The sequence below is a fragment of the Eubalaena glacialis genome, chromosome 9 (assembly GCF_028564815.1).
Source record: "Eubalaena glacialis isolate mEubGla1 chromosome 9, mEubGla1.1.hap2.+ XY, whole genome shotgun sequence".
In the NCBI taxonomy this organism is placed as follows: domain Eukaryota; kingdom Metazoa; phylum Chordata; class Mammalia; order Artiodactyla; family Balaenidae; genus Eubalaena; species Eubalaena glacialis.
In genome coordinates, this window is record NC_083724.1 from 5,076,636 (window position 1) to 5,102,833 (window position 26,198).

The 26,198-nt window shown below is 44.5% G+C and overlaps 1 protein-coding gene across 5 annotated transcripts; it reads left to right on the top strand.

The window, feature by feature from the left end:
* Nucleotides 1–617: 617 nt before the first annotated feature.
* TTF1 (transcription termination factor 1) lies at nt 618–26,198 on the top strand. Of its 5 annotated transcripts, XM_061200904.1 has the most exons (11): nt 618–661; nt 4,195–5,222; nt 6,548–6,774; nt 8,154–8,339; nt 9,296–9,374; nt 12,674–12,804; nt 15,822–16,056; nt 18,572–18,661; nt 20,620–20,685; nt 24,941–25,026; nt 25,924–26,198. In XM_061200904.1, exons 2-11 carry the CDS (start codon nt 4,213–4,215, stop codon nt 26,103–26,105), a joined length of 2,292 nt encoding a protein of 763 aa, XP_061056887.1. In that variant the 5' UTR covers nt 618–661; nt 4,195–4,212; the 3' UTR covers nt 26,106–26,198. The 5 variants fall into 5 exon arrangements, 4 of the variants coding, with proteins under 4 accessions (XP_061056887.1, XP_061056888.1, XP_061056889.1 ...); XM_061200905.1 differs by lacking the exons at nt 24,941–25,026; nt 25,924–26,198 and adding an exon at nt 22,241–22,996; XM_061200906.1 differs by lacking the exons at nt 24,941–25,026; nt 25,924–26,198 and adding an exon at nt 22,280–22,996.

The window sequence follows — 26,198 nt, forward strand, 5'->3', positions numbered from 1 at the left end:
AGCCCCTGCCAACCCCTGACTTCACCCCTTACCTCTGTCCCCGTCACTCACGGTGCTCCCGCTACCCTGGCCTTCTTTCAGTTCCTCCAGCAACCAAGTTCAGGGCCTCTGGATTTGGTCCCAGCCTGGAACACTCTTCCATCGATTTTTGTTCACCCTTTTCATTTAGAACTCAGCTGTCACTCGTCAAAGAGCCTTCCTTACTATCTAACCTAGCTCTCACTGTCCCTAGTCGCTCTCCATCACATTACCCTGATCTATTTTCCTTAAAGGATAATCTGAAATTATCTTGGTTGATTAGTTTGTTTTCTGTCTTCCTCAGGTTAGCCCTCAGCATCTTGTTCACTCCTGGACTGCAGACGGACCTCAGCAAAAAAAACTGTTGAATAAATGGCATGCATGCATGAATGAGCAAGTCGGCGGAAAGGCTCTGTCCCACTTTCTTAGTTTTAGGATCACGCTCTACCCTGTCCCACCCCACTTGCAACAAGCCCGGGAACAAATTGGGCAGAAAACGACGCGAGTCACAGCCCCACAGCCAGCGAGCTGCTACGACAGCGCGAAGCCGGAGGGGGGCGGGCCGGAAGTGACGCACGGCCACTTCCGCTTCCACGACACCAGCACTTCCGGATTGGAAGGCAGGTGGCGACGCGTTCGGAAGGTAAGTGAAAGCGCTTTATAGTTGCTCCGGCTTTTTTCCCAGTTTGCGTGTCTGAACCGAGCGGTGTGTGGCCGCTGTCTTCATCTCCCCGGAGGCCCGCCTTTGGCCCAGGTCCCCAGGGATGGGGGTGGCGCCTGTTTTCTCCGCAGCCGCTCCAAGCCCCTCCAGTCGGGAACCTCTCGTTCGTTCCTCCCTCTCAGCCCCGGAACGCCCACCCCGGGGCAGAGCAGGGTCTCCAGGGCACCCCAAAGTGGGGAGGGGATCGGGGCCAGGCTTGGGCACGTCCCTGCAGGGCGGAAAGTGGTATGTTCCGAATAAGTGTGAATAAATGTATATCCATATATATCGAACGCCGGGGAACCATTTGGGAACCAGACGGACGAGAAGATCCCAGCCCTTAGGAGGCCGGTTATGTCCCAACGGAGCGAAGTGCAGTAGGGAAGCAGCTGGATTGTTGAGAAACATTGTAACGAGGAGGCGGGACCCAGAAGGGATTAGAGAAAGTGAGTTTCAAACTTAGACCAGTTATAGCGCAGAAAGGTAACGGAGGAAAGGCATTCCTGGGAAAATGAGATGCTTTTGTAAAGTCCCTGATAACGAGAAGGATCATGGTGTATTCTGGGAACGGAAAGAAGACAGGATGTCTGAAACCCAGGGAGAAATGAGAGGTGGAGAGGTAGGCATGGACTAGACTAGATCATGAAGGGCATGGTAGGTCTGTAAGGATTTGGGACTTTATCTTAAGAATAATGGAGGGACTTCCCTGGTGGCCCAGTGGTTAAGAATCCACCTGCCAGTGCAGGGGACACGGGTTCGAGCCCTGGCCCGGGAAGATCCCACATGCCTCAGAGCAGCTAAGCCCGTGCACCACAACTACTGAAGCCTGCGCTCCTAGAGCCCGTGCTCTGCAACAAGAGAAGCCACGGCAATGAGAAGCCCGCGCACCACAACGAAGAGTAGCCCCCGCTTGCCGCAACTAGAGAAAGCCCACGCGCAGCGACGAACACCCAATGCAGCCAAAAATAAATAAAATAAAATAAATAAATTTATAAAGAATAATGGAGAAGCCATAAAAAGGCTTTAGTGGGAAGTGACTATATATTTAAAACATTGTGCTGAGTTCAAGAGACCAGAAGGAGAAGCATACAAGGTATTTACAAAAAAGAAAGAAAGAAACTAATGGAAGGTAAAAATATTAAAAGGAATTATCTGCTCTGTTCTGTTGTTATTGAGAGATCCTGAGGGAATTCTCTGGTGGTCCATTGGTTAGGACTCCATGCTTCCACTGCAGGGGGCACGGGTTCGATCCCTGGTCGTGGAACTAAGATTCCGCCAAGCCACGCGGTGCAGCCAAAGAGAGAGAGAGAGAGAGAGATCCTGAAAGATGGGCCAGGAAAGTATCTCTTGAATTTAGTGGCTCGAAGGTTATAGCACTCTAACTGGAGCAGTCTCGGGGGGGAGAGTCTTGGAGGTGGAAGCTGCGAAGAAGTGGGTTAAGAAGGGGTTTCTGTGCATCTCTGGGTGACACCAGGGAGGAAGGCCTTAACCAAAGCTCTTGGTGCCTCCGTTGGAGGTGAGATCCTGGGGCTGGTAGATTTGGCTTATAGGTATCGGTCTATATGTTTGTTGTTCCCCATCCTTCCAGCTAGACAATTCTTACAGCTTCTTGACTACCTAGAAGAAAGTAGGTTCCTTCCGTAGAAAATGTGCCTAAGCATTCAGACTTGAAAGACCACTGACACAGAGAGGTCTCCAGGATCTGTTGTTAAGTGAAAATAGCAAAATGCAGATCAGAATATACAGATGCTACCTTCTCTGTGAGAAAGGAGGGGAAATAAGGACAGATTATTTTGATGTTTGAACCATGTAAACGTATTACCTTTAGTATTACTTTTAGTCTCAGAGAAATAAAATCTTAAAAATTGAAACCCAGAAGCAATATGGAACAAGGAGAGTTGTAAGATGTGTTTGTAAAATTATATTTTTAACCATGTTTTTTGCGAAGTACATTTCTATTCCTGTACTTAAACTCCAGAATGCACGTACTCTGTATAAGAATTGACATTGGAGCCTTATTAAACTTCATTCCGACTTATTGCAGAACTTGGACTTTTTGTTGGACACTAACAAGGCCCATTCAGCCTCTTTCTCAAAGAGGCGATCTTCTAGTTTGAGGTCAGTGGATACTTGATGTCCCCGCTCTGAACCACAGCTGGGCTAAATGCTACAAAAGAGAAATAGTTTGCTGTGAAAGTATATCATTTGGGGAATGGGCCAAGCTCAAGGGGTCAGGAAAGGGGTCTTTCTTTTCTCTCTCTCTCTTTTTTTTTGGTAAATACTTAAACAGTGCGTTTACATCCTTCAGTTGCTTGTTTTAACGCTTGTGTTTTTTTTAAAAGAAATTTATTTATTTATTTATTTATGGCTGTGTTGGGTCTTCGTTGCTGCACGCAGGCTTTCTCTAGTTGCGGTGAGCGGGGGCTCCTCTTTGTTGTGGAACATGGGCTCTAAAGCACAGGCTCAGTAGTTGTGGCGCACGGGCTTAGTTGCTCCGTGGCACGTGGGATCTTCCTGGACCAGGGCTCGAACCCGTGTCCCCTGCACTGGCAGGTGGATTCTTAACCACTGCGCCACCAGAGAAGTCCTTAATGCTTGTTTTTAAGTGAAAGCAGTCTGTATTCTTGTTCTGCCCCTTGCTTTTTAAAAAGTGAACTATTTCAGTTCACTTTAAAAGAGTAGACAAATAAGAGTAGACAAAAATATAACAAACACCCCTGTACTCATTACTCCAGTTAAGAAATAAAAGATTACAGATATAAGAGAAACTGGCTCTCTACTTGTCCCTAATCCCTGAATTTACCGGTTATAATCAGCATGCTGTATTCATAGTTTTACTACGTATGTATCCATTCAGAAAAGATACATGAAACTTTTTTTGTGTTTTAAATGTAATATACGTGGCATCATAATGTATATATTCTCTTAACATAATATACACGGCATCATAACATTTATATTCTCTTAACGTAGTATGCATGGTATCATGATGTTTATATTCTTTTAAAGCTTTCTGGAAGAAGCGATGTTCAAGCCAAGCTCTGAAGAATGAAAGGAGGCAGGGGTGGGGTAGGAGACAGCGGAGAGCGGCCCAGAGAGAGGGAGTCGTGATTTATAAGACCTCAAGCCAGGGAAAGGATTGGAGCATGTTTGGGGAACCAAAAAAAAAAAAAAAGGAAGTGTAGCTGGAGCACAGAGTTTGAGAGGAGAGGTAGAAGGTGAGGCCGTGGGGGAACAAGGGCCCGATCATGGCAGAGCACTGTTCTCAATTAACTATTTTTTTCTTCCATATCGTAAAGGCAATGGAACCAGACAAGTGAATTACAGTGAGCTTGCTACGCATTTAGAATAATAGAAAATTTATAATCATGACTCCAGGCTTGTCATTTGTTCTGCAATTTCGTTTTTGTGTGATTTTTTTTTTCTCCTGAGGCTAATGTTTAAAATGCTCTGCAAAAATAAACCATGTGGTTCAGTTTCCCTATAGGAATAAAATGGAAGGAGAATCAAGCAGATTGGAAACCCACACTCCAGTTTTCGTCAAGAAAAAGACTAAGCATTCTGTACATAAGGAGAGACATGGGAGGCATCCCCATGAAAGTTTCAGAGACTCCCCCCTGGCAAATGAACAGGCTGACATAACTAAGGGTAAAAAAAAGAGAAAGGATGCCCAGCATCTTGTTTCTTCTCCTTTGAAAAAATCAGAAATTTGCGATGAGACTGAAAAGGCCACTTCTATACCCAAAAAGAATAAAAAGAGAAGAAAAGGTGCTTTGGGAGTCAATGAGGAAACAGGTGTTGCGTGCGTCCTGGTGGATAAAGAAAACATTGAGAACACACCAAAGAATTTTAGAAAGGATGTCGATGTCGTTTACATTGATGTAAGCAAGGAGCAAAAGTCAACAAAAGGGCCTGAAGCAGATGAACCGCATTTAGTTACTAAGTCACGTGAAAATGAGTCAGAACTGCATGATAAAGTTCGGGAGAAAAAGCATAAAAAACATCGGAGGAAAGTTGCATCCTGTGATGCTGTCCAGGAAAGTCTGGGTGCGAGCATCACCCTGCCCGGATCAGAATCCCAAGAGGAGGAACCCCAGCCTCCCATGGGCCAAGAAGGTGAAATTGCACAACTGCCAGTGTCTGCAGATCAAAGCAAGTCTAAGAAAAGAAAGAGGAAACGTCCACATGACCAGGAGTTCAAGGCCTTGCCTACGCCTGAGAGCGCTGAGAACATATACTCAGAGGGATCGCAAGTGATTGGTGAGGTCGGCACTGCAGGGGGCAATCAGGAATCCAGTGGCCTCAAGAAAAAGTCTAAGAAAAGGAAGAGAAGATCTTCTGTTGATACTGCCGTGGTGCCTGGCGGTGATTTTTCAGTGCTCAGGACGAGCTCTGAGGACACGCTCTTTGATGCAGTGGAAGGTAATGGTACCTTGATTGAAGAAAGTGCGAAACCCAGGCCACAAGAGGAGAAACCGCAGGCCTGTTCGGAAGAGGTGCAGAGGTAACGTGCGGGTGTTGAGCCTTCTCATGATGTGCGTCTTGGGTGTGAAGTCTGCCCGTTACCTCTTTGTTCAGCACGGCCATAGTAAGTGGCAGAAATCATAAAGAGATAGACCATCAGATGTATAGGATGTCGTGCACATTTAACTGAGTAACTTGGCAGGTACCTTCCGTTCTTCATGTGTAAAATAAGGCAGTTAGATTCTGTTTTCACTAAGAACTATTCCAGCCCTGAAATTCTATGCATACGTTTAAAAAGAATTTTAAGACCCCACAGTTACCTTGTCTATATGTACAGAGATAGGAGAAAGGATCAGAGAACTTAGAATGTTACGGAACAGGAAAAAAACTTGAATTAGGGTTCTCCTTAATAAAAGAAATTTAGATATCGTTATTTATATAATTATCATTTAAGTATACTGGCCGGTGAATAGATGCAGGAATTTTTTTAAAGCACTTTATTTCAGTTCCTGGGAGTCGGGACAGGTTTTCTCCCTATTTCTACTCTGTGACTTTCTTACATTTGCTAGATTGTCCTGGCTTAAAATAGTTTTACATAGAAGTTAAATGGCAGAGGGCCCAACTCACATCATCCTGTATGCCATCTCATTGGGGACATTTTTAGATCACTGATAAGGAGGCAGGAATGTTCTCGGCCTGTGGTTCTTAACTTGTATGGGGCTGTGGACCTGTGAAAGCTGTTGACCCTTTGCTCAGACGAATGCATACAGTTTTGTTTTTGTTTTGTTTCAGTTTCCTGTCTGGGTGGTTAGCTGATGCAGTTGACTAAGAGCAGCTTTGGACATCTGGCAGAAAGTTTGTGGGAATGAATTAGTGATAGATACATAGAAAACTATGTTTTCTTTATACTGCCAAGGGGAAAATATGTGGCCATTGTTAACTGCAACAAAGCAATTGTAACAATGTAAACCCTGAATATTGACTTAACTAATTAGTAACCATTATTATAAAACATAACTCATGGGGGGGGGCGGGTCTTGAGTATCCATGGGCCTAGAAGAGGGCTGAGCTTATTAGGAAGTCAATATCTGAAACAATAAAGTTGAGAAATAGTAACATAAGAAGCAATGCCTGGTGGAAATAGGGCTTAGGGCCACATGTTTACCTTCCAGGCAGCCTCTGAGGTGTATCCAAGTTAGTAAAGCTACATTAAAGAGTTCAGACATCACAGACTGAATCAACTCCAAGATCCCTTCCAGCTTTAATGCTGTTGTAGTCAAAGGGAGAGTCACTGTAAGAGAAGAATCTGAAAGCCATTAGGGCACGTGACCTGTCAATGTTAATCAATCCAGTTTTTCTCCTTAGATTAGAACCTACAAATGAAGAAGAAAGCAATTTGGAGTCGGCTAAAGATCCTGAAACCAAATATTTATCTGAAGATTCGAGAGATTCAGATAATTCAGACGTGGATTTGGATTCCGCTGTGAGGCAGCTCCAGGAGTTCATCCCTGATATCAAGGAGAGGGCTGCCACTACAATTAAGCGAATGTATCGGGATGACTTGGGACGCTTTAAAGAATTTAAAGCCCAGGGTGAGCTTGTGGAACTTGAATATTTGTTGAACTTTTCTATATGCGTAACTAGCCCTGACTTTCTTTTGTGAGCGATTCAGATTTATAGATTCACAAAAAGCATCCCTTAGCTACTTTCAGCTTTATCTCCTTCCAGAGTCGTTATCTGCACTGTAAAATTACCAAAATGAAGTGCACTAGTTTTCCTCTTCTTTGCCCAACTTCTGGGAGGGGAGGCGAGGAAACACGGGGCTAACGGATCCTGGTGATCCACAGACTAGAAGATCAAGCCTGGAAGAAGAGGGGGAGGAGGTTAAGTGGTTGAGACCCTGGGAGGGGGGCACAAGTGAAATCAAATTAAAACACGCATATCAACATCATCAGCTTTGGTGAGGTGTAATTTCAAGGATATTAATTTGAGGGTGAGCTGGTTGTAGTGGGCATGGCTTCAGGCAACACCCAGCTTGGTCTCCTTCTTGATTTCACTGTGTTACAAGAACCTCCCAGAAAGCTTATTGGATTTCAGAATGAACTACGAATGTAAGGCTGTGTACTGCAAGTGAGCAGTACTTACTGATGAGTATCTGCTGTGTGAGGCCCAGTGCCACTGGTCATTGAAAAAAGTAAAAAGAGGGGCCTTAGCCTTATGGAATTAATCATGTTGATAAGATTCGTTTTTTAAAAAAATAGACAAATTGATCGAGAAAAACACAACTTATAGAGCAATATCTATAGAAGGACCCCATTTTATTTCTGTATTCGAGCAATATCTATAGAAGGACCCCATTTTATTTCTGTATTCTATGTTGAAATTTTTATGAGTATGTATTTTATAAAAGATTTTTAAAATAAGTCTAAGATGAGGAAAATGTACTGTGTAATGCAGTCAATAATAATGAGACTTGAGTGCTTTGAGTTATGACGAGGACTAGAACGTAAATTGCAGTGACATTGTCCCCACCCCCGCCCCCCAATATATATACGTAGAGAATATACAGGTTCATGTTTGTGCCAACCAGCTCCCAGCACTGCCTTGGGGGGAGGAGGGGCAGAGGAGAGTGAAGGGGGGGGCTTCTTTTAAACTTTTATTTCAATACTGTTTGAATTTTTAATGAATATCTATTACTGTTAATTTATTTTTTAAATAACTGTGTAAAAAGGAATTGATGACACAAGAAAGGTCACATTGGAGTGGGATGACCAGGGAAGATGTTGGGAGGACAGTGTGGCTTAGGCCGAACTCTGCAGGAGAGCGAATGTCAAGGGCACAAGCAGGGGCTGCTCCCCGACAGGTGGGGAGGAGCTGACGGGTGCTGTTGTAATTGCTAAAGACCAAACGTTGGTTCGCTTTCATTCATTGTTGACAGTTGTGTACCTTTTTCTCCTGCCCCAAATCCTAGGTGTCGCTATTAAATTTGGCAAGTTTTCCGTGAAGGAAAATAAGCAGTTAGAGAAAAACGTGCAAGAATTTCTGTCTCTGACAGGAATCGAGAATGCAGACAAGCTGCTGTACACAGACAGATACCCAGAGGAGAAATCTCTAATCACCGACTTAAAAAGAAAATACTCATTTAGATTGCACATTGGTAAGTTTATAACTGTGGCCGCCTTGACCATCCATAGCCTTCCAGCCTTACACAGATAACCGCGGTGAGTACTGAGCACAGTGTCTGGCCCGTCCAGTACATGCAGTGCATGTTAGCTGCTGCTACGTTAATAGTATTTTTATTGCCAGCCTATGCATTCCGGGATTTGGAATGTGTTCATGTCTCCCAAGAATAGTGCTTTTACAGATTTTCTAACACATTAGATGATCAGCTTCCAGCTTTCCTACTTGGTAACCATTACGGTTTTGGTTTCTCTTCTTGTCCTCTATTGTGTATTTTTTGCATATACTGCACAAAGTACTCTGGTATACACCAGAGTCTCTGAAGTTTTTTAAGTAGAGCCATATTTGTGCTTTGAGCTGGAACCCTCCTCTTGGAGGTATCCTGGGGAAGTTAGAAGGTCATGAAGCAATGTACGTTTGGACTGGAAAAAAAATCTCTCTTGAATTTAAAGAGGATAATTTCTTAGGTGGAATGCACAAAGGAAAACAGAACAATGAGCCCCTGCTGGGGGATCCTTTCATCTTTAGAGTGGCAAAGCAGGAAAAAGCTTATTCATTTGGAAAGGTTTTTTGTTTATCTTATGGAGAACTGCTGGCGTGTGTCCTCCACTTCTGGGCCCCTTCCTCCTAATTCAGATTATGTTAAAATCCCTTTGCCTAATAAGGGTCTTTTCCATGAATTTAGTAGACCAGAAGCTAGAGCCTCTACATACTAAGCATCTAGTTTTCAGAGATCGCCAAGGAAACTGGGGATTTTGTATATCTGCTCCCCAAGACGGCTTTCTGCAGGACATAGGAAACCGCAACCTCCACCTGGGGTCTAGGATAGCGCGTGTTGTAAAAAGGGGCCCTTCTGGGTTTCTTTTATAATTGCGACTGCATTTCATGCCACGCTCAGGTTGTCCCCTCTGACCACCTCTCTTCCGACTTTAGGTAAGGGCATTGCCCGGCCCTGGAAACTCGTATACTATCGAGCAAAGAAGATGTTTGATGTCAACAATTACAAAGGCAGGTAAGAAAAAACTTGAGCAGAGCATTTCTCTAGTCTTTGCTGATACTGTAAATCAAAATGTACACAACAAAATCGTGAAGAGTTTCGTGTGTGAAACCAGATGTGTCGTCACGTGTATGTCTCCAAAGACCCTTTCAGTTTCCACCTCTTGAATGAATCTTCCGTCATCTTCCCGTTTCTAAATCCCTGGCTTTTACTTTATGCTTTCATTTTAGCGTTCTCCATGCACTGCCTCTTACCGTTACCCATGCAGTTTTCTCAGCGGTCTCCCAGGTTGTAAGCTCCTCGTGAACCCAGACATTCCTTCTCAGTGTGATGTGTGCCCTTCAGCACTGAGCCCAGTGCTTTGGGTTTTCAGTAAATATTAGAAGGTGGGGGTGCGCACTTGTGTGAGGTCATTTAAGTGTGATTCGGTAGCATCAATGCAGAGCTTCATGTGGCAGTAGCCATTCTCTCCTCCCTTTTTTCCTAAATAAAATACCCAATTATGGTCTGTTTCCAGCATTCCAAATAAAACAAATGTAGACCGAGCGTCAGTGGTGGGTAAGCACTCTGCTTAAGGACAAAGGGATGAGGGGGAAAGCGTCAGCTCCTACCCTTGAGGGCCCAGACAGCCACCTAGGGCTCAACTACTGATCTCACTTCCAGGAGGCAGATGGAGTGAATCTGGCAGGGCCAGTTGGGTCCTACTTAGCGCCGTGATTTTAAATCAGGACATAGGTACTATCAGAACTTAACATTGGTATGACCTTGGCTTCTTTTGAAAAATTTTTACCAAAAGAAAATAAACCTGAAGTAGAGGAAAGGTGCCTCCACACAGACTGAAACCTGCCCTCCCTTTTTCCCAAGCCCCTGCTGTGTACTTTAAGGAAATTCACTAAAGGTGACATTTTAAATGGGACCAAAAAGATGCTTTTGGTAAATGAATGAGGTAACATGTTTTTCTACCTGTTACATCACTGTGGGAAATGACATTTTTCGAATAATGAAAGTCTGTCATTCTGATAATAAAGTTCATTCATTGGTACCATATTATTTGTGCTGTGATGACCACTTACCCTTAAAGTATTTTTCCAACTTAAGGAACTCTTAGGTGAAAAAACCATAGGAAGTCAAAAATCAAAGAATTGTAAGGCTCCAAGGGGCCATGGAGGTCAGTACACCTGTTTCCTCATTTTTGTACACTCTGTTTTTCTCTCATGTCCTCTTTTTTGTTGCTTCAAGGGTACCTTTAAGTCTTGTTTTAAATCTCAGGAAGACCCTGCTTGCCTTGTAAAGGAAACTGCTAAAAAGCTTGATTCTTAATGGTGAAGGATTTCGCATCTCTATTCACCATGCTCTGCATTTTAGATACATTTCTGAGAATGCTAGGATCTTACTGTCCCACTGTAGTTGTGGATCACCCTCATTAGAAATGGTTAGTATTTTACTAGGGCTGCTTTTGTGTTGCATTAGTAATAACATAAACTACCACTTCTGGCCCCTCTTCCTCCCCCCAAAAAGGAATTATAAAATGTCATAAAGATGGCTTTTTCTTCCCTTGAACATTTAAGATGTTTAATCTCAAAATCCACATATATTACAGTGCACTTTAGTTCTTTTCTTTTAATATATTTGCTTTTATGTGGGATTCCTGCATCTTTACTTCCTTAAACTGTGACAGATTTGTGCTAAGGCATCTGTCACATCTTTTTTTTTTAATGACAGCTGTCCTTTTTTGTTTTTTTTTTTTTTGGCTGCGTTGGGTCTTCGTTGTTGCGCACGGGCTTTCTCTAGTTGCGGCGAGCAGGGGCTACTCTTCGTCGCAGTGTGTGGGCTTCTCATTGCTGTGGCTTCTCTTGTTGCGGGGCACGGGCTCCAGACGCGCGGGCTCAGTAGTTGTGGCGCACAGGCTTAGTTGCTCCGCGGCATGTGGGATTTTCCCAGACTAGGGATCGAACCCGTGTCCCCTGCATTGGCAGGCGGATTCTTAACCACCGCGCCACCAGGGAAGTCCCTGTCACATCTTTATTGAGCATCTGTTGTCTGTCAAGCATTACGGGTACCAAAGTGTAGAAAACTGACAGGGTCCCTGCCCTCCGAGGACTTCCCCTCCAGAGCTGTGCTGTCCATCCATGCGACCACCAGCCTCACGTGGCCATGGGGCACTTGAACTATGGTTAGTCCAAGCTGAGATGTGCTGAAGAGTGAAGTATACAATGGACTTAGAAGGCTTGTTGTGGAGAAGAGAATGTAAAGTATCTCATTCATACTTTTCAGTTCTGATTACATGTTGAAATGGCTGCATTTTAAATATATTGAGTTAAATAAAATATGTTATTAATTCATTAAAACTAAATAAAATTAGGGACTTCCTTGGCGGTCCAGTGGTTAAGACTCCGTGCTTCCACTGCAGGGGGCGTGGGTTCAATCCTTGGTTTGGGAACTAAGATCCCACATGCCGCATGCTGCCGCCAAAAAAAAAAAAAACCAAAAACATGGAAGACAGAGTGGAATGGTGGAAAGTGGTCCTTGGTGATTTGATTGAGCTCCTGGATTAAGCTAACCCTAGGGCCCACCTGTATCTGGACTTTTCAATTGCGTGAGCCAATAAATTATCTTTAAAAAAACTAAATAAAATTAATTTTCACATGACCACTAGAAAATTCTAAGTGACATCTGTGGCTCATATTTCCATTGGCCAGTGGTGGCCTAGACGAAGAGTCAGATAAACCAGGGAAGCCACGAGTGTACAGTTGCCAGTGGTGACGGGGGCAGTGAGAGAGCAGCGGAGTGTCCTCTGGGAGAGGACAGCAGGGCACCTCCAGCCCAGGCGGTCAGGGAAGCCCTCTCTGAAGATGCACCATTTAAGCTGCTTCTGAAGAGCTTGCAGGAGCTTTCCAGCGGTGGAGGGAGGCCATTCCCACCACAGGTCCAGAGGCTCCGAGGTGAGAAAGGCCGATAAGACCAATGGGGCTGAACTTAGGGAGCGCCGAGCTTTGCAGGCACAGTCAGAAGTTTGGGTTTTATTGTGTGAAGCCTTTATGGGTTTGGCTGGGGAATAGCATGATCGGATTATTTGCCCTGGCCTCTGTGTAAGTGAGCCAGGGACTGCGGTGACTGACTTACAGGATGCTCATGGTTGAGATGCCGAGACAGGAAGTATCTGGGCTCAGGTCCTTGGTAGGACTGCGCTGAGCTGGTTTCCTGACAGCCCGCCCTATACGGCTCCTCCCAGCATCACAGCATGCTGCAATGAGAATAGTGGTTTTAAGCTTGTGGTTCATGCTCAGCTGTGATCTGTTTTCCCTTCCTCTAAGGTATAGCAAAGGAGATACCGAGAAGCTAAAGATATACCAGTCCCTCCATGGAAACGACTGGAAAAAGATTGGTGAGATGGTGTCTCGAAGTAGCCTCTCTGTGGCCCTGAAGTTCTCCCAGATCAGCAGTCGTAAGTCGTGGTCTCTAGAGCCCACTTGGGTGAACGAATCAGCCCAGAACGGCCCAGGGCCCAGGCATCACTGCAGGCCTATCTTCTGAGAGAGTCATGACTTTTTCAGCCATTCTCTTACTGATTCACTTATTTCTTCATGCATATTGATGCAACCTTTATTCACCAGACTGATTTCTGCCACACCTTATTTCAGTAGCTTTCAGTGTGACTCTAACTGCCAGGTAAACTGAAACCCACTCAGCCGGGGGCAGGAGAGCCTGGGCCACCAAGGTCCCTTCCCCAAGGTGGCCAGGGAAACCATCACAGGGAGGGCCTGTTAGTCAGGGACGTTTCCCAAAACCAGTGTCAGTCATCTCTTGTCTCTTCTCTTTCATAAAAAGCTTCCTTGGTTATATTCTTCACATTAAAAAATCCCCAGTTGCTTTCAGAAGACAGTCCTTAGTGGGTGTTAGCTTCAGCCCAGAGGCTCACGTGCTCCGGCCCTGCAGGCAGAGCCGTGCAGCGGGTCCCAGGCAGGCGTCTGCATATCCACACATGGTAAACTCTGAGGTGGTGGAGACCACGCCTTTTGTGCCACCAACTCCGGCCACCAGTGCCATGCGAAGACTCAGCGCAGCCAATTCTGCCAGTTTCCAAGAAGTAAAGCAAACATCTGAATTTGCATGTGTGTGTGAAATCAAGATCTTTTTTTCTTGGGACTCTCTTTTTCTAAATAAATAAATTTATTTATTTATTTATTTATGGCTGCGTTGGGTCTTCATTGCTGCGCGCGGGCTTTCTCTAGTTGCGGTGAGCAGGGGCTACTCTTCGTTGCGGTGCGCGGGCTTCTCAATGCAGTGGCTTCTCTTGCTGTGGAGCACGGGCTCTAGGCGCGCGGGCTTCAGTAGTTGTGGCTCACGGACTCTAGAGCGCAGGCTCAGTAGGTGTGGCTCATGGGCTTAGCTGCTCAGCGGCATGTGGGATCTTCCCGGACCAGGGATCGAACCCGTGTCCCCTGCATTGGCAGGCAGATTCTTAACCACTGCGCCACCAGGGAAACCCCTATTGGGATTCTCTTGATTTTTAAATATTCATCCAAATTGTTATTGGGGAAATAGTAACAATAACATTCTGTAGGCCAAATCAAAGATATTTGTAGTCTGCCAGTTTGCGGCCTCTTCCTTAGCATGACTGTGAGCATCTAGACAAGAAGAGTGAATCATAGAAGCTGTTGACGCCCTGCACCAAGGACTGGCTTTAGGAATTCACGGGTGCCAGGACTTCCCTGGTGGTTCAGTGGTTAAGAATCCACGCTTCCACTTCAGGGGACGCAAGTTCGATCCCTGGTCAGGGAACTAGGATCCCACATGCCGCAGGGCAACTAAGCCCACGCTCCGCAACTAGAGAGAAACCTGCGCGCCACAACGAAGGTCCTACGTGCTGCAGCTAAGGCCAAACACAGCCAAATAAATTTTTAAAAATTTTTAAAAAAATAGAAAGCTTCATGAGTGCAAAATATTAAAAAAAAAAAAAGAAAGAAAAAAAGAAATTCACAGGTGCCTTCTTCATCAAGTACTGTGGTGGCGTCATTGCAGCTGTTAATTTCACTCCAGAAACTCTTGGGGAGAGTTATGTATATAACATGAAAGTCGTTTGGTTATTCTCTTCCCACTAAATGTTTGGGAACCTCACAATTTCCTGCAGGAGGTATTACTTTTAGAAACAGGAAGAACAGCTTTTTCGAAGTTAAAAAGAAGATTGCTTTAAGAAAGGATTTTTTTTTTGCAGTTGGTTTTGTGTGTGTGTGTGTGTGTGTGTGTGTGTGTGTGTGTGTGTGTGAGATTGGTTCTTAAAAAGAATCTATGGCCACTTTCGTAGTTTCATTTTGATTTGCATGTAACTGATAGTTTTTTTTGTTTTGTTTTGTTTTGTTTGGCTGCGTTGGGTCTTCATTGCTGCGTGCGGGCTTTCTCTAGTTGTGGCGAGCAGGGGCTACTCTTTGTTGCGGTGTATGGGCTTCTCACTGCAGTGACTTCTCTTGTTGCAGAGCATGGGCTCTAGGCGCGCGGGCTTCAGTAGTTGTGGCATACGGGCTCAGTAGTTCTGACACGCGGGCTCTAAAGCACAGGCTTAATAGTTGTGGCGCACGGGCTTAGTTGCTCCACGGCATGTGGAATCTTCCTGGACCAGGGCTCGAACCCGTGTCCCCTGCATTGGCAGGCGGATTCTTAACCACTGCACCCACCAGGGAAGTCCGTAACTGATAGTTTTATGTTTGTGTAATTGAGATGTTGCCCATTGTCTTCTGAAAAGTGTCTGATTTATCTTTTTGTTTTTAAAGACTTTATTTTGGGACTTCCCTGGTGGTCCAGTGGTAAAGAATCCTCTTTCTGATGCAGGGGACACTGGTCGGGGAACTAAGATCCCACATACCGCGGGGCAACTAAGCCCGCGCTCCACAACTGCTGAGCTCACGCGCCCTGTAGCCCGTGTGCCGCAAACGACAGGGGCCATGCACCACAACTAAAGAGAGAAAACTCACACGCCACAACTAGAGAGAAGCCCGTGCACCACAACAAAGAGCCCGCACTGCAACAAAAGATCCCACATGCCTCAACAAAGATCCCACGTGCCGCAACTAAGACCCAACGCAGCCAAAAAAATAAAGAAAATAAATAAATTAAAAAAAAAAAAAAAAAGACTATTTTTCTAGAGCAGTTTTGGGTTCACAGTTAAAGTGAAAGGAAGGTACAAAGACTTCCTACTTAGCCCCTGCACTACACATGCACAGCACACCCCCATTCTCAACACCCTCCAGCAGAGTGGTCCATTTGTTACAATCCATGAAGCTACCTTGATACATCTTAACCCCCCAGAGTCCACAGTCCACATTAGGGTTCACTCTTGGTGTTGTACCTTCTGTGGGTTTGGAGAGATGTCCAATGACAGATATCCATCATTATCATTTTGCTGTTAATATTGTGTTTGAAAGCAAATAGATTAGCAACTTCAAGACCATCCTTTTATGTCAACAGAAAGAAATCATGGTGCTTGGAGCAAGACGGAGACCCAGAAACTAATCAAAGCTGTTGAAGAAGTGATTCTAAAGAAAATGTCTCCCCAGGAGCTAAACGAGATGGATTCTAAACTCCAAGAGAATCCTGAAGGCCGCCTGTCAATTGTTCGGGAAAAACTATACAAAGGCATATCCTGGGTAGAAGTGGAGGCTAAAGTGGAAACCAGGAATTGGATGCAGTGTAAAAGTAAGTGGTAAGTTTGAGGCTTCTTACATAAATTTCAACAAGATGCATTCCCTGCCCCTCTCTCAGCAACTTCCTGAGACGGGTGGACTGCTGAGGTTACTAAGAATATCTGTAACTACCACGTGGAAAGCCTTAGAGTAGGTCAAGAATGATCCTCTCTAATCCGCTACTCCGACCACTTCAATATCAATAGCTGATTTAAGTTAGCATTTAACCAACCCTGATTCATTGTGTGGCTTCTTCATAAAGAACTCGAACCTTTTTATTCTATTTATTTATTTATTTAATTGAAGTATAGTTGATTTACAATGTTGTGTTAGTTTCTGGTGTACTAAAGTGATTCAGTTATGCATATATATTATGTTTTTATTCTTTTCCAATATAATTTATTACAAGATATTGAATACAGTTTCCTGTGCTGTACAGTAGGACCTTGTTGTTTATCTATTTTATATATAGTAGTTTGTATCTGCTAATCCGCAATTTCGAATTGATTCCTGCCCCGTTTCCCCTTTGGTAACCATAAGTTTGTTTTCTGTATCTGTGAGTCTGTTTCTGTTTTGTAAACAGAACTTGAATCTTCTTAATATTGAATATTGACTTCTGGTTTCTTCACTCTGTCCCTGTCTTCATAAAACAAGGTTGTTACCTATTTATAGCATGAAAAATTAAATTCAAAATTAACGTCTGAACATTTAGGAGGGAAATCACAAGCGTAGTGATCAGTAATGGCTCCACCTTTTTACTTTTGCTTTCGAATTCAGCGGTTCCTCTGTCTTCATCCAAAGCAGGGCAGTCATACTCTTCATCCTAGAACATCTTTAGGTACATCCATCACGAAGAAGTAGTTTCAGTCCAGATCTTGCTGCACGTTCTTTGCCCGATGTAGCTTTTCCCAGCCCTGGAGGGTTTCCGAGCTAACTTTCAGCTGCAGCTTTCAGCTGCAACATGACAGCTTGAAGCAGTGGTTCTACAGCCCACGACCCAGGCCTCGTGCATAAAGGGGGCTCCATCATCTTGACCATTAAAGAAGAATGAAATCCAGAGTGGGCGTGTTGTACGTTAAAAGCAAACACCTAGATTATACTGTGTATTGTTTATATACCTTACAGTTCTGCTCTAGAGTATTTATTTTACTAGAAGACTACCCTCAGGAAATAAGCTCCAAAGGACAGATAATGTTTGGTGGGGGGGGGAAGTGTGTAATATGGAGGAACCAGAGCCCTTTCTACCCCTATATCTTAGACTTAAAAAAAGAAGGAGTGGGGCCTTCCCTGGTGACGCAGTGCATAAGAATCCACCTGCCAATGCAGGGGACACGGGTTCAAAGCCCTGGTCTGGGAAGATCCCCCATGCCGCGGAGCAACTAAGCCCGTGTGCCACAACTACTGAGCCTGCGCTCTAGAGCCTGCGAGTCACAACTACTGAGCCTGCGTGCCACAGTTACTGAAGCCCACGTGCCTAGAGCCCGTGCTCTGCAACAAGAGAGGCCACTGCAATGAGAAGCCCGTGCACCGCAACGAAGAGTAGCCCCCGCTCGCCACAACTAAAGAAAGCCCGCGTGCAGCAACAAAGACCCAACACAGCCAAAAATAATTAGTTAATTAATTAATTTTTTAAAAAAGGAGTGGGTTATAAAGCCTCAGTTGGAAGATGATATGTCAGTGTCTTAAAAGGGAAATGATGAAGGGGAGCCGTGCTTCAGAATCAGCATAATTAAATAACATGCAAGGATTCTTTTTTAATTTGAAGAAAAAAGTAGGAAACTTGGACGCTGAACATAGATTTACTTCATGAAACATTGAAATGGCATCAACGGGTACATTTCAAACCAGTGAAGGTGGGCGGCTATTAGTAAAAAACAGTGTCAGTTTCTGTGTGTGTGCCTCATGCACCTCCCTTCTCAAGAAAGTAAATGTCACAGCTCATGATCTGTCCATCAGATTGTGACAAATTTCACTCTTCAAGAGAAGCACTTTTTAAATATTTTTAATTGGGCTGCTGCTCTCATTAGGAACTTCAGGGAACCCTTTCCCTCAGCCATGAACTTTGGGCCTTCGAGGAATCACTGAATCATTGATCACTTTACTAAATCTGTGTAATTTGGTGTTTCAGCAGCTATAATGGTAACAAGAGCAATGTCTCTCTGTTTTATAAACAAGCAAAAATAAATTGAGTTTACACAGCGCCCTTTAGCACCTGCAAGCAGGCTTATTCTTTTTTTTCCTCCCTTTTTTTTAACTGTTTATTATGGAAATTGTGTAACACACACCAACTTAGAACTCCTTGTATCCATCATTCATTTTCAATAACCATCAACTTTCTATCTCTTTATTTACCCTTTCCCACTTTAAAAAAAAAAAAAAAAGGTATATTCTTGATGGTGGCAAATGTTAACAGTGATGAGTTGCGAAAGTTATGAAGTGGTTCTGAATAAGGACAATTTAAATGAGGAAAACAAAGGACATTTTAATGGAAACTTTACCCCTGAAAATAAACTGTTTTTCTTTCTTTCAATGTAGGACGGAAATTCTAACGAAGAGGATGACAAATGGTCGGCACGTATACCGGGGAGTTAATGCCCTACAGGCCAAGATCAACCTCATTGAAAGGTACAGAAATAGAAAGTGACGATATTTTACCTGTTTTTCTCTCTAGCCAAAGAGTAGTTGTTAAACAGCAGAATCTGCAGTAAGATTACCACGGTTCATATTCCTGTTCCAGCACTTTCTACCTGCATGACCTTGGACGTGTTTCCTACCTTTCTAGGTCTTGGTTTGTTCATCTTAAATGAGGATGATAATAACAGTACCTGCCTCTTAGTGTTACTGGGAGAAGAAATGAAATAATGCATGTAAAACGTAGCATGCCCTCAATAAACATAGCTGTTTTAGTCTTTAAGGCTTTCACATAGACATTGCTTACTTCTGTCCATTGGAAAATGGAGGTAAATACTTCAGGCCGAGCCCTACCGCTCTCTAGCACGCGTTAGTTGGTGTCACTGCTGCTTGGGCTTTCGTTTTGTCTTTGAGCTCCTGGTCCGTGCAGAGTCCTCCCTCCCCTGATGGACAGGGAGACATGGACCTGTTTTACGAAGTCTGCGAGTCTAGTGGACCTGGGCTCGTGTCCAGTGAGGAACAGCAAAGAGCACAAGAAACCTTTGGATTCTGGCCGCCCTATCCAGCTGCATTGTTCTTGCGCTCTGTCAGGAAGCCTGCTTCTCCTTCACTGGTGGGCTTCCTCGTTCTCCACGCTGGCCTGGCTGGGGTTGCCTTCCCCTTTTCTCCTCTACCAGAGAGACAGCAGAGGCTAGCAGAGCCAAGGAGGGCACCTCACGTCAGGCAGGCCTGGGTTCCAATGTGGGTACCGCCTATGAGTCATGAAACCTTGAGCCAATGACTCGAGCTCTCAGCCCTGATTCCTGGCCTGTGGAAAGGACATAAGCCCCCAGCTTCATCAGGTGCTGTTGAGGGTAAATGGATTAGTGGGTATCAAGGTCTTAACCCAGTGTCTGCCACATAGTGAGTACTGAGTACACGTGTGCTACTCTTGCGTGTCTACATTGAATGGTGAAGTTGTGCTTTTGGTTGGTTGGTTGGTTGGTTTTTTTTGGTTTTTTTTTAAACAAGACTGTGTGGTTTTAATTTATTTATTTTATTTTATTTTTATTTTTTTATTTTTATTTTTGGCTGTGTTGGGTCTTCGTTTCTGTGCGAGGGCTTTCTCTAGTCGCGGCGAGCGGGGGCCACTCTTCATCGTGGTGCGCGGGCCTCTCGCTATCGCGGCCTCTCTTGTGGCGGAGCACAGGCTCCAGACGCGCAGGCTCAGCAGCTGTGGCTCACGGGCCCAGTTGCTCCGCGGCATGTGGGATCTTCCCAGACCAGGGCTCGAACCCGTGTCCCCTGCATTGGCAGGCAGATTCTCAACCACTGCGCCACCAGGGAAGCCCAGTTGGTTGGTTTTTAATACTTTATTTATTTATTTGGTTGCGCCATGTCTTAGTTGCAGCAGGCGGGCTCCTTAGTTGTGGCATGCAGACTCCTAGTTGCAGCATACATGTGGGATCTAGTTCCCTGACCAGGGATCGAACCCGGGCCCCCTGCATTGGGAGTGTGGAGTCTTAACCACTGTGCCACCAGGGAAGTCCCTGTGTTGTTTTTTTTTTAACTGAAGTATAGTTGATTTACAATGTTGTGTTTAACCTTTGCTGTACAGCAAAGTGACTCAGTTATACATATATATATTCTTTTTCGTATTTCATTCTTTTCTATTATGGTTTATCACGGCATATTGAATATAGTTCGTTGTGAAGTTGTGTTTTCTACTAGGCTTGGTGGGAGATGCAAAGGGCTCAGGAGGAAGAAGGGTGATTTTTTGGTCTGTAGCTCACCCCATGACCTTGGGCTGACCTTGGGTTAGCATGCCAATGGCACTGGGCCTGTGTAACAAGGGAGCTGGAACAGGGGTGAACACACTGAGGCCTCCCAGCTCTTAATATTCTGTGAGTCCATGAAGATGTCCATCATGTTGATTTTTGGCTTGAAAACTTAATTTCTATTTTTTCTCATAGGTTGTATGAAATAAATGTGGAAGATGTTAATGAAATAGACTGGGAAGATCTTGCTAGCACTATAGGGTAAGGCCATTTGTTTAATATTAATATCAAGCTCATGAAAAAATCAGAGAGGAGTTCTGATAAATGACTGCCTCTCAGATTTGAAGAACAGGACTGAAATTCCTGCTGCCTATGGAACTCATCTAGAAATTGTATTTGTGTATATATGTATTGGGAACCCCCTGTCTAAGTACCGGACCAGGTAAATCAGACCAACCCTCCCTCCGCTCCAACCACTACCTCTACCCCAAGGCACCTGAGAAGAGCGAATGAAACGTGTGCAGAGTCTCTTAAAAGCTTCAAGGAGCACACCAGCTATGACTGGGACGAAGAACCCACGGTCCCTTTGCCCATAATTAGCCTTTTACCATTTGCCACGTTGACTTTATCATCCCTCCCTCCCTCCCTCCCTGTCCCGCGCCCTTCTACAAGGGAATAGGATTCTTTCCCTTAACCGTTGCAGTGTTAGTGGTGGACGACACGTCCTCAGCAAGGCTGTTACTCTGCATCAGCACAGTGATCGTACTGAGGGCACCTGACACTAATGCACTGCTGTTGTCTGAAACACAGTCCCCATGCAAATTTCTTACCCGTCGTCCCAGTCATGTCCTCCACAGCACTTTCCCCCTGATTTAAGATCCAGTCCGGGATCTGTCTCCTTAGTGTCTTCTAATCCACAGAGTCCTTCTGCCTTTGTCTTTGTTTCTTTTTTTTTTTTTTTAAATTATTGGAGTACAGTTGATTTACAATGTTTCAGGTGTACAGCAAAATGATTCCATGATAGATTCTTTTCTGTTACAGATTTTTAAAAATTTATTATCTTATTTATTTATTTTTGGCTGCGTTGGGTTCTTCATGGCTGCGCGTGGGCTTTCTCTAGTTGGGGCGAGCGGGGGCTACTCTTCGTTGCGGTGCGCCGGCTTCTCATCGCGGTGGCTTCTCTTGTTGCAGAGCACGGGCTCTAGGCGCGTGGGCTCAGTAGTTGTGGCTCGCGGGCTCTAGAGCACAGGCTCAGTAGTTGTGGTGCACGGGCTTAGCTGCTCTGTGGCATGTGGGATCTTCCCGGACCAGGGCTCGAACCCGTGTCCCCTGCAGTGGCAGGCGGATTCTTAGCCACTGCGCCACCAGGGAAGTCCCTCCATTATAGGTTATTACAAGATATTGACTATAGTCCCCTGTGCTATACACTAGGTCCCTGTTGTTTATCTATTCTATATACAGTAGTGTGTATCTGTTAATGCCTTTGTCTTCTATGACGTTGAAATTGTGGGAAAATACAGGCTAGTCGTTCTGGAGAACTTGCCTCAGTTGGGGAGTTTGTCGGACGCTTCCTCACCGTTGGATTCGGGTTTTGTATTTTACGTGGGAATCAGTCACGGGGGAGGCTGTGTTTCTGTCACCAGCTCACATCCCATCATGAGGCATGTGGTTCTGATTCTGATCCCCTGGCTCTGGCGGCCTCTGCCACACTGCCCCACTGTAGAAAAGTAAGTTTTTCTCTTGGTGAAAAGAAATGGCCACGGGGCGATATTTTGAGACCACGTCAAGCTCCTGTTCCTCTTCGGGTTTCCCTCAGTGGTTTCGGTGTGCTGTTCATTTGCGTTTCTCATCCGAGGAGTGAGATTTCATCAGCTGTCGCTGTCTGCCTTCACCGCTACGGTCCTTGCGTTTTCAACCAGTTCCTGCCACTGGAGGAGAGGCCACCGCTCTGAAGACCTGAATTCACTGCTGGCCAAGCAAGGGAGAGCTGGCTGGCAAAGCACAGTCCCTCTAAGCAAAGCGAGTTGTTGAGCATCGCGGGACTCAGGGGTTGGTGGGCTTTGGGAGGTAGGGATGTTGAGGGACTGTCTGGCCTTTAGTTTGGGAAGGGTGCTGAGGGGAACAGGGCTGCCGCGGCCTGGCTGCCTTTCAGAAACGTGGCTGCTGGCGTGAGGTTGTCACTGATCCATTAGGAAGGGTGTGAACTGGTTCTGCTGGTTGGTTATTGACACCTCGGGATTATGGACAAAGAACAATCTGTCCTTTTTTTTTTTTTTTTAACTTGGAGAATTGGAATCTTTTCGTGGCAGGCCCTGTTGGGAGTCACAGACACATGCCCGTGGTTCCAAACCCTTTCCTCTTCTAGTTCGTCTCAGGGGTGGGGCACCAGCTCTTGGGTTTGTGGGTCCCTGAGAGGGGAGGGTGTTAGGGGCTTTGAAGGAAGGGTATCCTGCTGTGTACCCCACCAACTCCCATGCTAAGAAGTATTCATGTTGACAGGTCCCTCCCTTTGTAATATCCAACCGCTATTGAAAAATCTGACTTTTCCAATAAATGTTTGTGTATCTGGTGACATTGCCTCAGATCACATTTCTTAAATTAAAATGGGTTTCTAATGATTTTAAGTAGAATTATATACTTAAATATTGATTGTTCTGGTTAAGGTTTAGAAATCTCAAAGCTGTAAAACAGACATCATGGCATCCAGTCAAATACCATTGGAAATAGTACATCCTCAAAGTTTTAATAATAAATTAAAACAGTGAAAATAATTAAATTAAAAGTTCGGTCTCTTCAGGTTCTTTAAGCCTCCCTTGTGAATTATTTAGGCAGGATTTTAAAGAAAGCATCTCCACCTAATGAGATGTAACACCTACTATCTGGACATGTTTGAAAATGTCCAGATCAGTTATTGTTACTTCCTGAAGCCTGAGCTTTGATCTGCAGAACAACCTGGGCGCAGAGCGCTGTGGGAAGAGGGAAGGCATAGATGCCCTAGAACTTGGGCTTTGCAGTCAGATGGACCGGGCGTCAAGTCCTGGGACTGTGCTCATAATTTAGCCAGCCTTGGGCAGGTCATTCCCTCACTTGCCTCTGCGTCGCGGTTTCCTCATCTGCGAAGTGGTTTAACAGGACCGTGAGGAGGACGACAGTAAGGAGACAGTGCGTGGCACACGGAGCGCATGCAGCGGGCAGCTGCTGCCATGAAGAGGTAGAAAGAGCCCAACCGTCTTGTACTTCCACACACGTAGCAGATCCAATTATTCCCACTAATCATATAACAACTAGATTAATTAATTACTGAAACAAATATGCCATGCTTTTATGGCTTAGGAAGTGAGTGCCCAGGAAGTGAAGTTAGTGATTTTCACTTTAAAAAAATATTTAAGATGTGGTGGTTTCTGTCCTACTTATTGTAAATGGAAAATGGATTTGACTCCCCAGAATATCGTAAGCATCCACTTTATTTAACTTTGTAAAGTAAAAAATCCAGACCCCTGCCTTTGCACTGCGACAAATATATAGTTATCCTAAATGTAGTGGTTAAGAGTGTAGGATTTGTGAAATGTTGCCATTGGCAGCAACATGGATGGACCTAGAGATGATCATACTAGGTGAAGTAAGCCACACAGAGAAAGACAAATATCATATGATATCAATTATATGTGGACTCTTAAAAAACTGATACAAATGAACTTATTTACAAAACACAAATAGACTCACAGACATAGAGAACAGACTTATGGTTACCAAAGGGTTAGCGGGAGGGAGGTAGGGGGATAAATTAGGAGTCTTGGATTAACATATACACACTACTGTATATAAAATACATAAACAATAAGGACCTACTGTATAGCACAGGGAACTACACTCAATATCTTGTAATAATCTATAATGGAAAAAAATCTGAAAAAATAATATATATACATATAACTGAATCTTTCTGCTGTACCCTTGAAACTAACACGTTATAAATTAACTATACTTCCATTAAAAAAAAACTGATATCAAAAAAAAAAAGAAAAAAGTAGAATTTGGAGTGGACCCAATTGAAGTCCCAGCCCTTCCCCCCTTATTCACTGTAAGATCTTGACCATCTTCTCTCGGTTTCCCCATCTCCAAAACGAGGAATAAGCGTAGGAGCCCCCTCGCAGAGTGGTCGTGAGGGTTATTTGTTGCTCTGCGGAGAGCCCTCAGGGTGGGGCTGAAGACAATGTTAGCATCAGCCCCTGTGAGCTAGTGTTACACCTTGTCTTCCCAACTGCTAGTTTAGATTATTCTAGTTTAGACAGAATCCATCCTGTTGGACTGTTTTTCTTCCTTTTGTGTGTGTGTGTTTAACCAGATGAACAATAGCTTTTCATGTGTGTCTTATTTTTCACATGTATAGACATGAGGATTAAGAAAGCTACTTAGGTCTGTAGACCACCCCTCAATCAATGCACTTAGTACACAGGACTGAAATGATTAATTTTTAAACTGCCACTAACTTTTTGACACCTTTTCCTTTCTAAAGGGATGTTCCTCCATCTTATGTCCAAACTAAATTTTATAAGCTGAAAGCTACCTGTGTTCCCTTTTGGCAGAAGAAGACTTTTCCAGGTCAGTATTTTCGATATCTGAATAGTTAAAAACGCAGCATATGGGGACACACGCTGGTAGTGTGACCTTGGGTAGTGACTTCTGGGAACCTCAGATTCTTCAAATGGAAAACAGTGAAAACTGGCAAATTATAACCCCTACCTGACAGGACTTTCAAAAGTACTAAATGAGATAATGAGCTTGAAAATGGTGGTCACCAGGCCGCTGGGCGTTTAGCAAGCACTGGGTGAGTAGCTGCGAGTGCTTCTGGATTGCACAGCACACATGCTCACATGCACACGCTCACACCACATGCCTGCACACACACTGATCCACAAAAAACTGGACATACAGTTTCTTCTCTGCAACCATTTGTAGATGGTTTACATAGGTAATTCCCAAACCCGGACTATCAGAGTCAGGTGGGCAACTTGGGAAAAAGATACATACCTGGGTCTCATCCCAGACCCAGTCGATCCTAGTCTCTAGTCTGGGTCCAGAGGCTAGATTTTTCTCTAACAAGCTCACAAGTGAGTCGCCAGTGGCCTGCCCAGCATCACTGTTTGGGAACCGCTGGTTCGGGTAACACCCCGCCCTGCAGCGTGTGACAAAATGCTCCTTGCGTTCAGCAGACACCACTTCCTGGGTTTGAATCCTGGCTTCGCCCTCCTGACTCGATGACTTTGGATGAGTTTCATAATGTCTTTATGCCTCATTTGAAAAACGGGTGAACAATAGTGCCTACCTCATAGGATTTTTGAGAGGATTGAATGAGTGGCTATGAATAAAGCAGTTAGAGCCAGGTCTTGCACACAGTAATGCCAGTAGCAATGCGTTGTCGTCGTCCGCGCCCTCCGTCCTTTGACCTTGGGAAGAGGCTTTGTCAGATCATCTCAAGATTCAATTTCTTTTCTTTAGAGATTATAGACTACCTTTATGAGACTAGTCTACCGTTGCTTAAAGAAAAATTAGAGAAGAAGATGGAGAAAAAAGGGACTGAGATCCAGACCCCGGCCACCCCCAAGCCAGTCTTCCTGTTTCGAGACATCTTTTATTGTGACGATGACAGTGAGGGAGAAGACGGAGATGAAAAATGTTAAGCGGCTGATACTCTCTCTTGTCCAGTTTTCTAGGTCTGGTTGTGTTTATGTACGTGTCAATAAAGCTATTTTCACTATTGATTTTACTGAAGA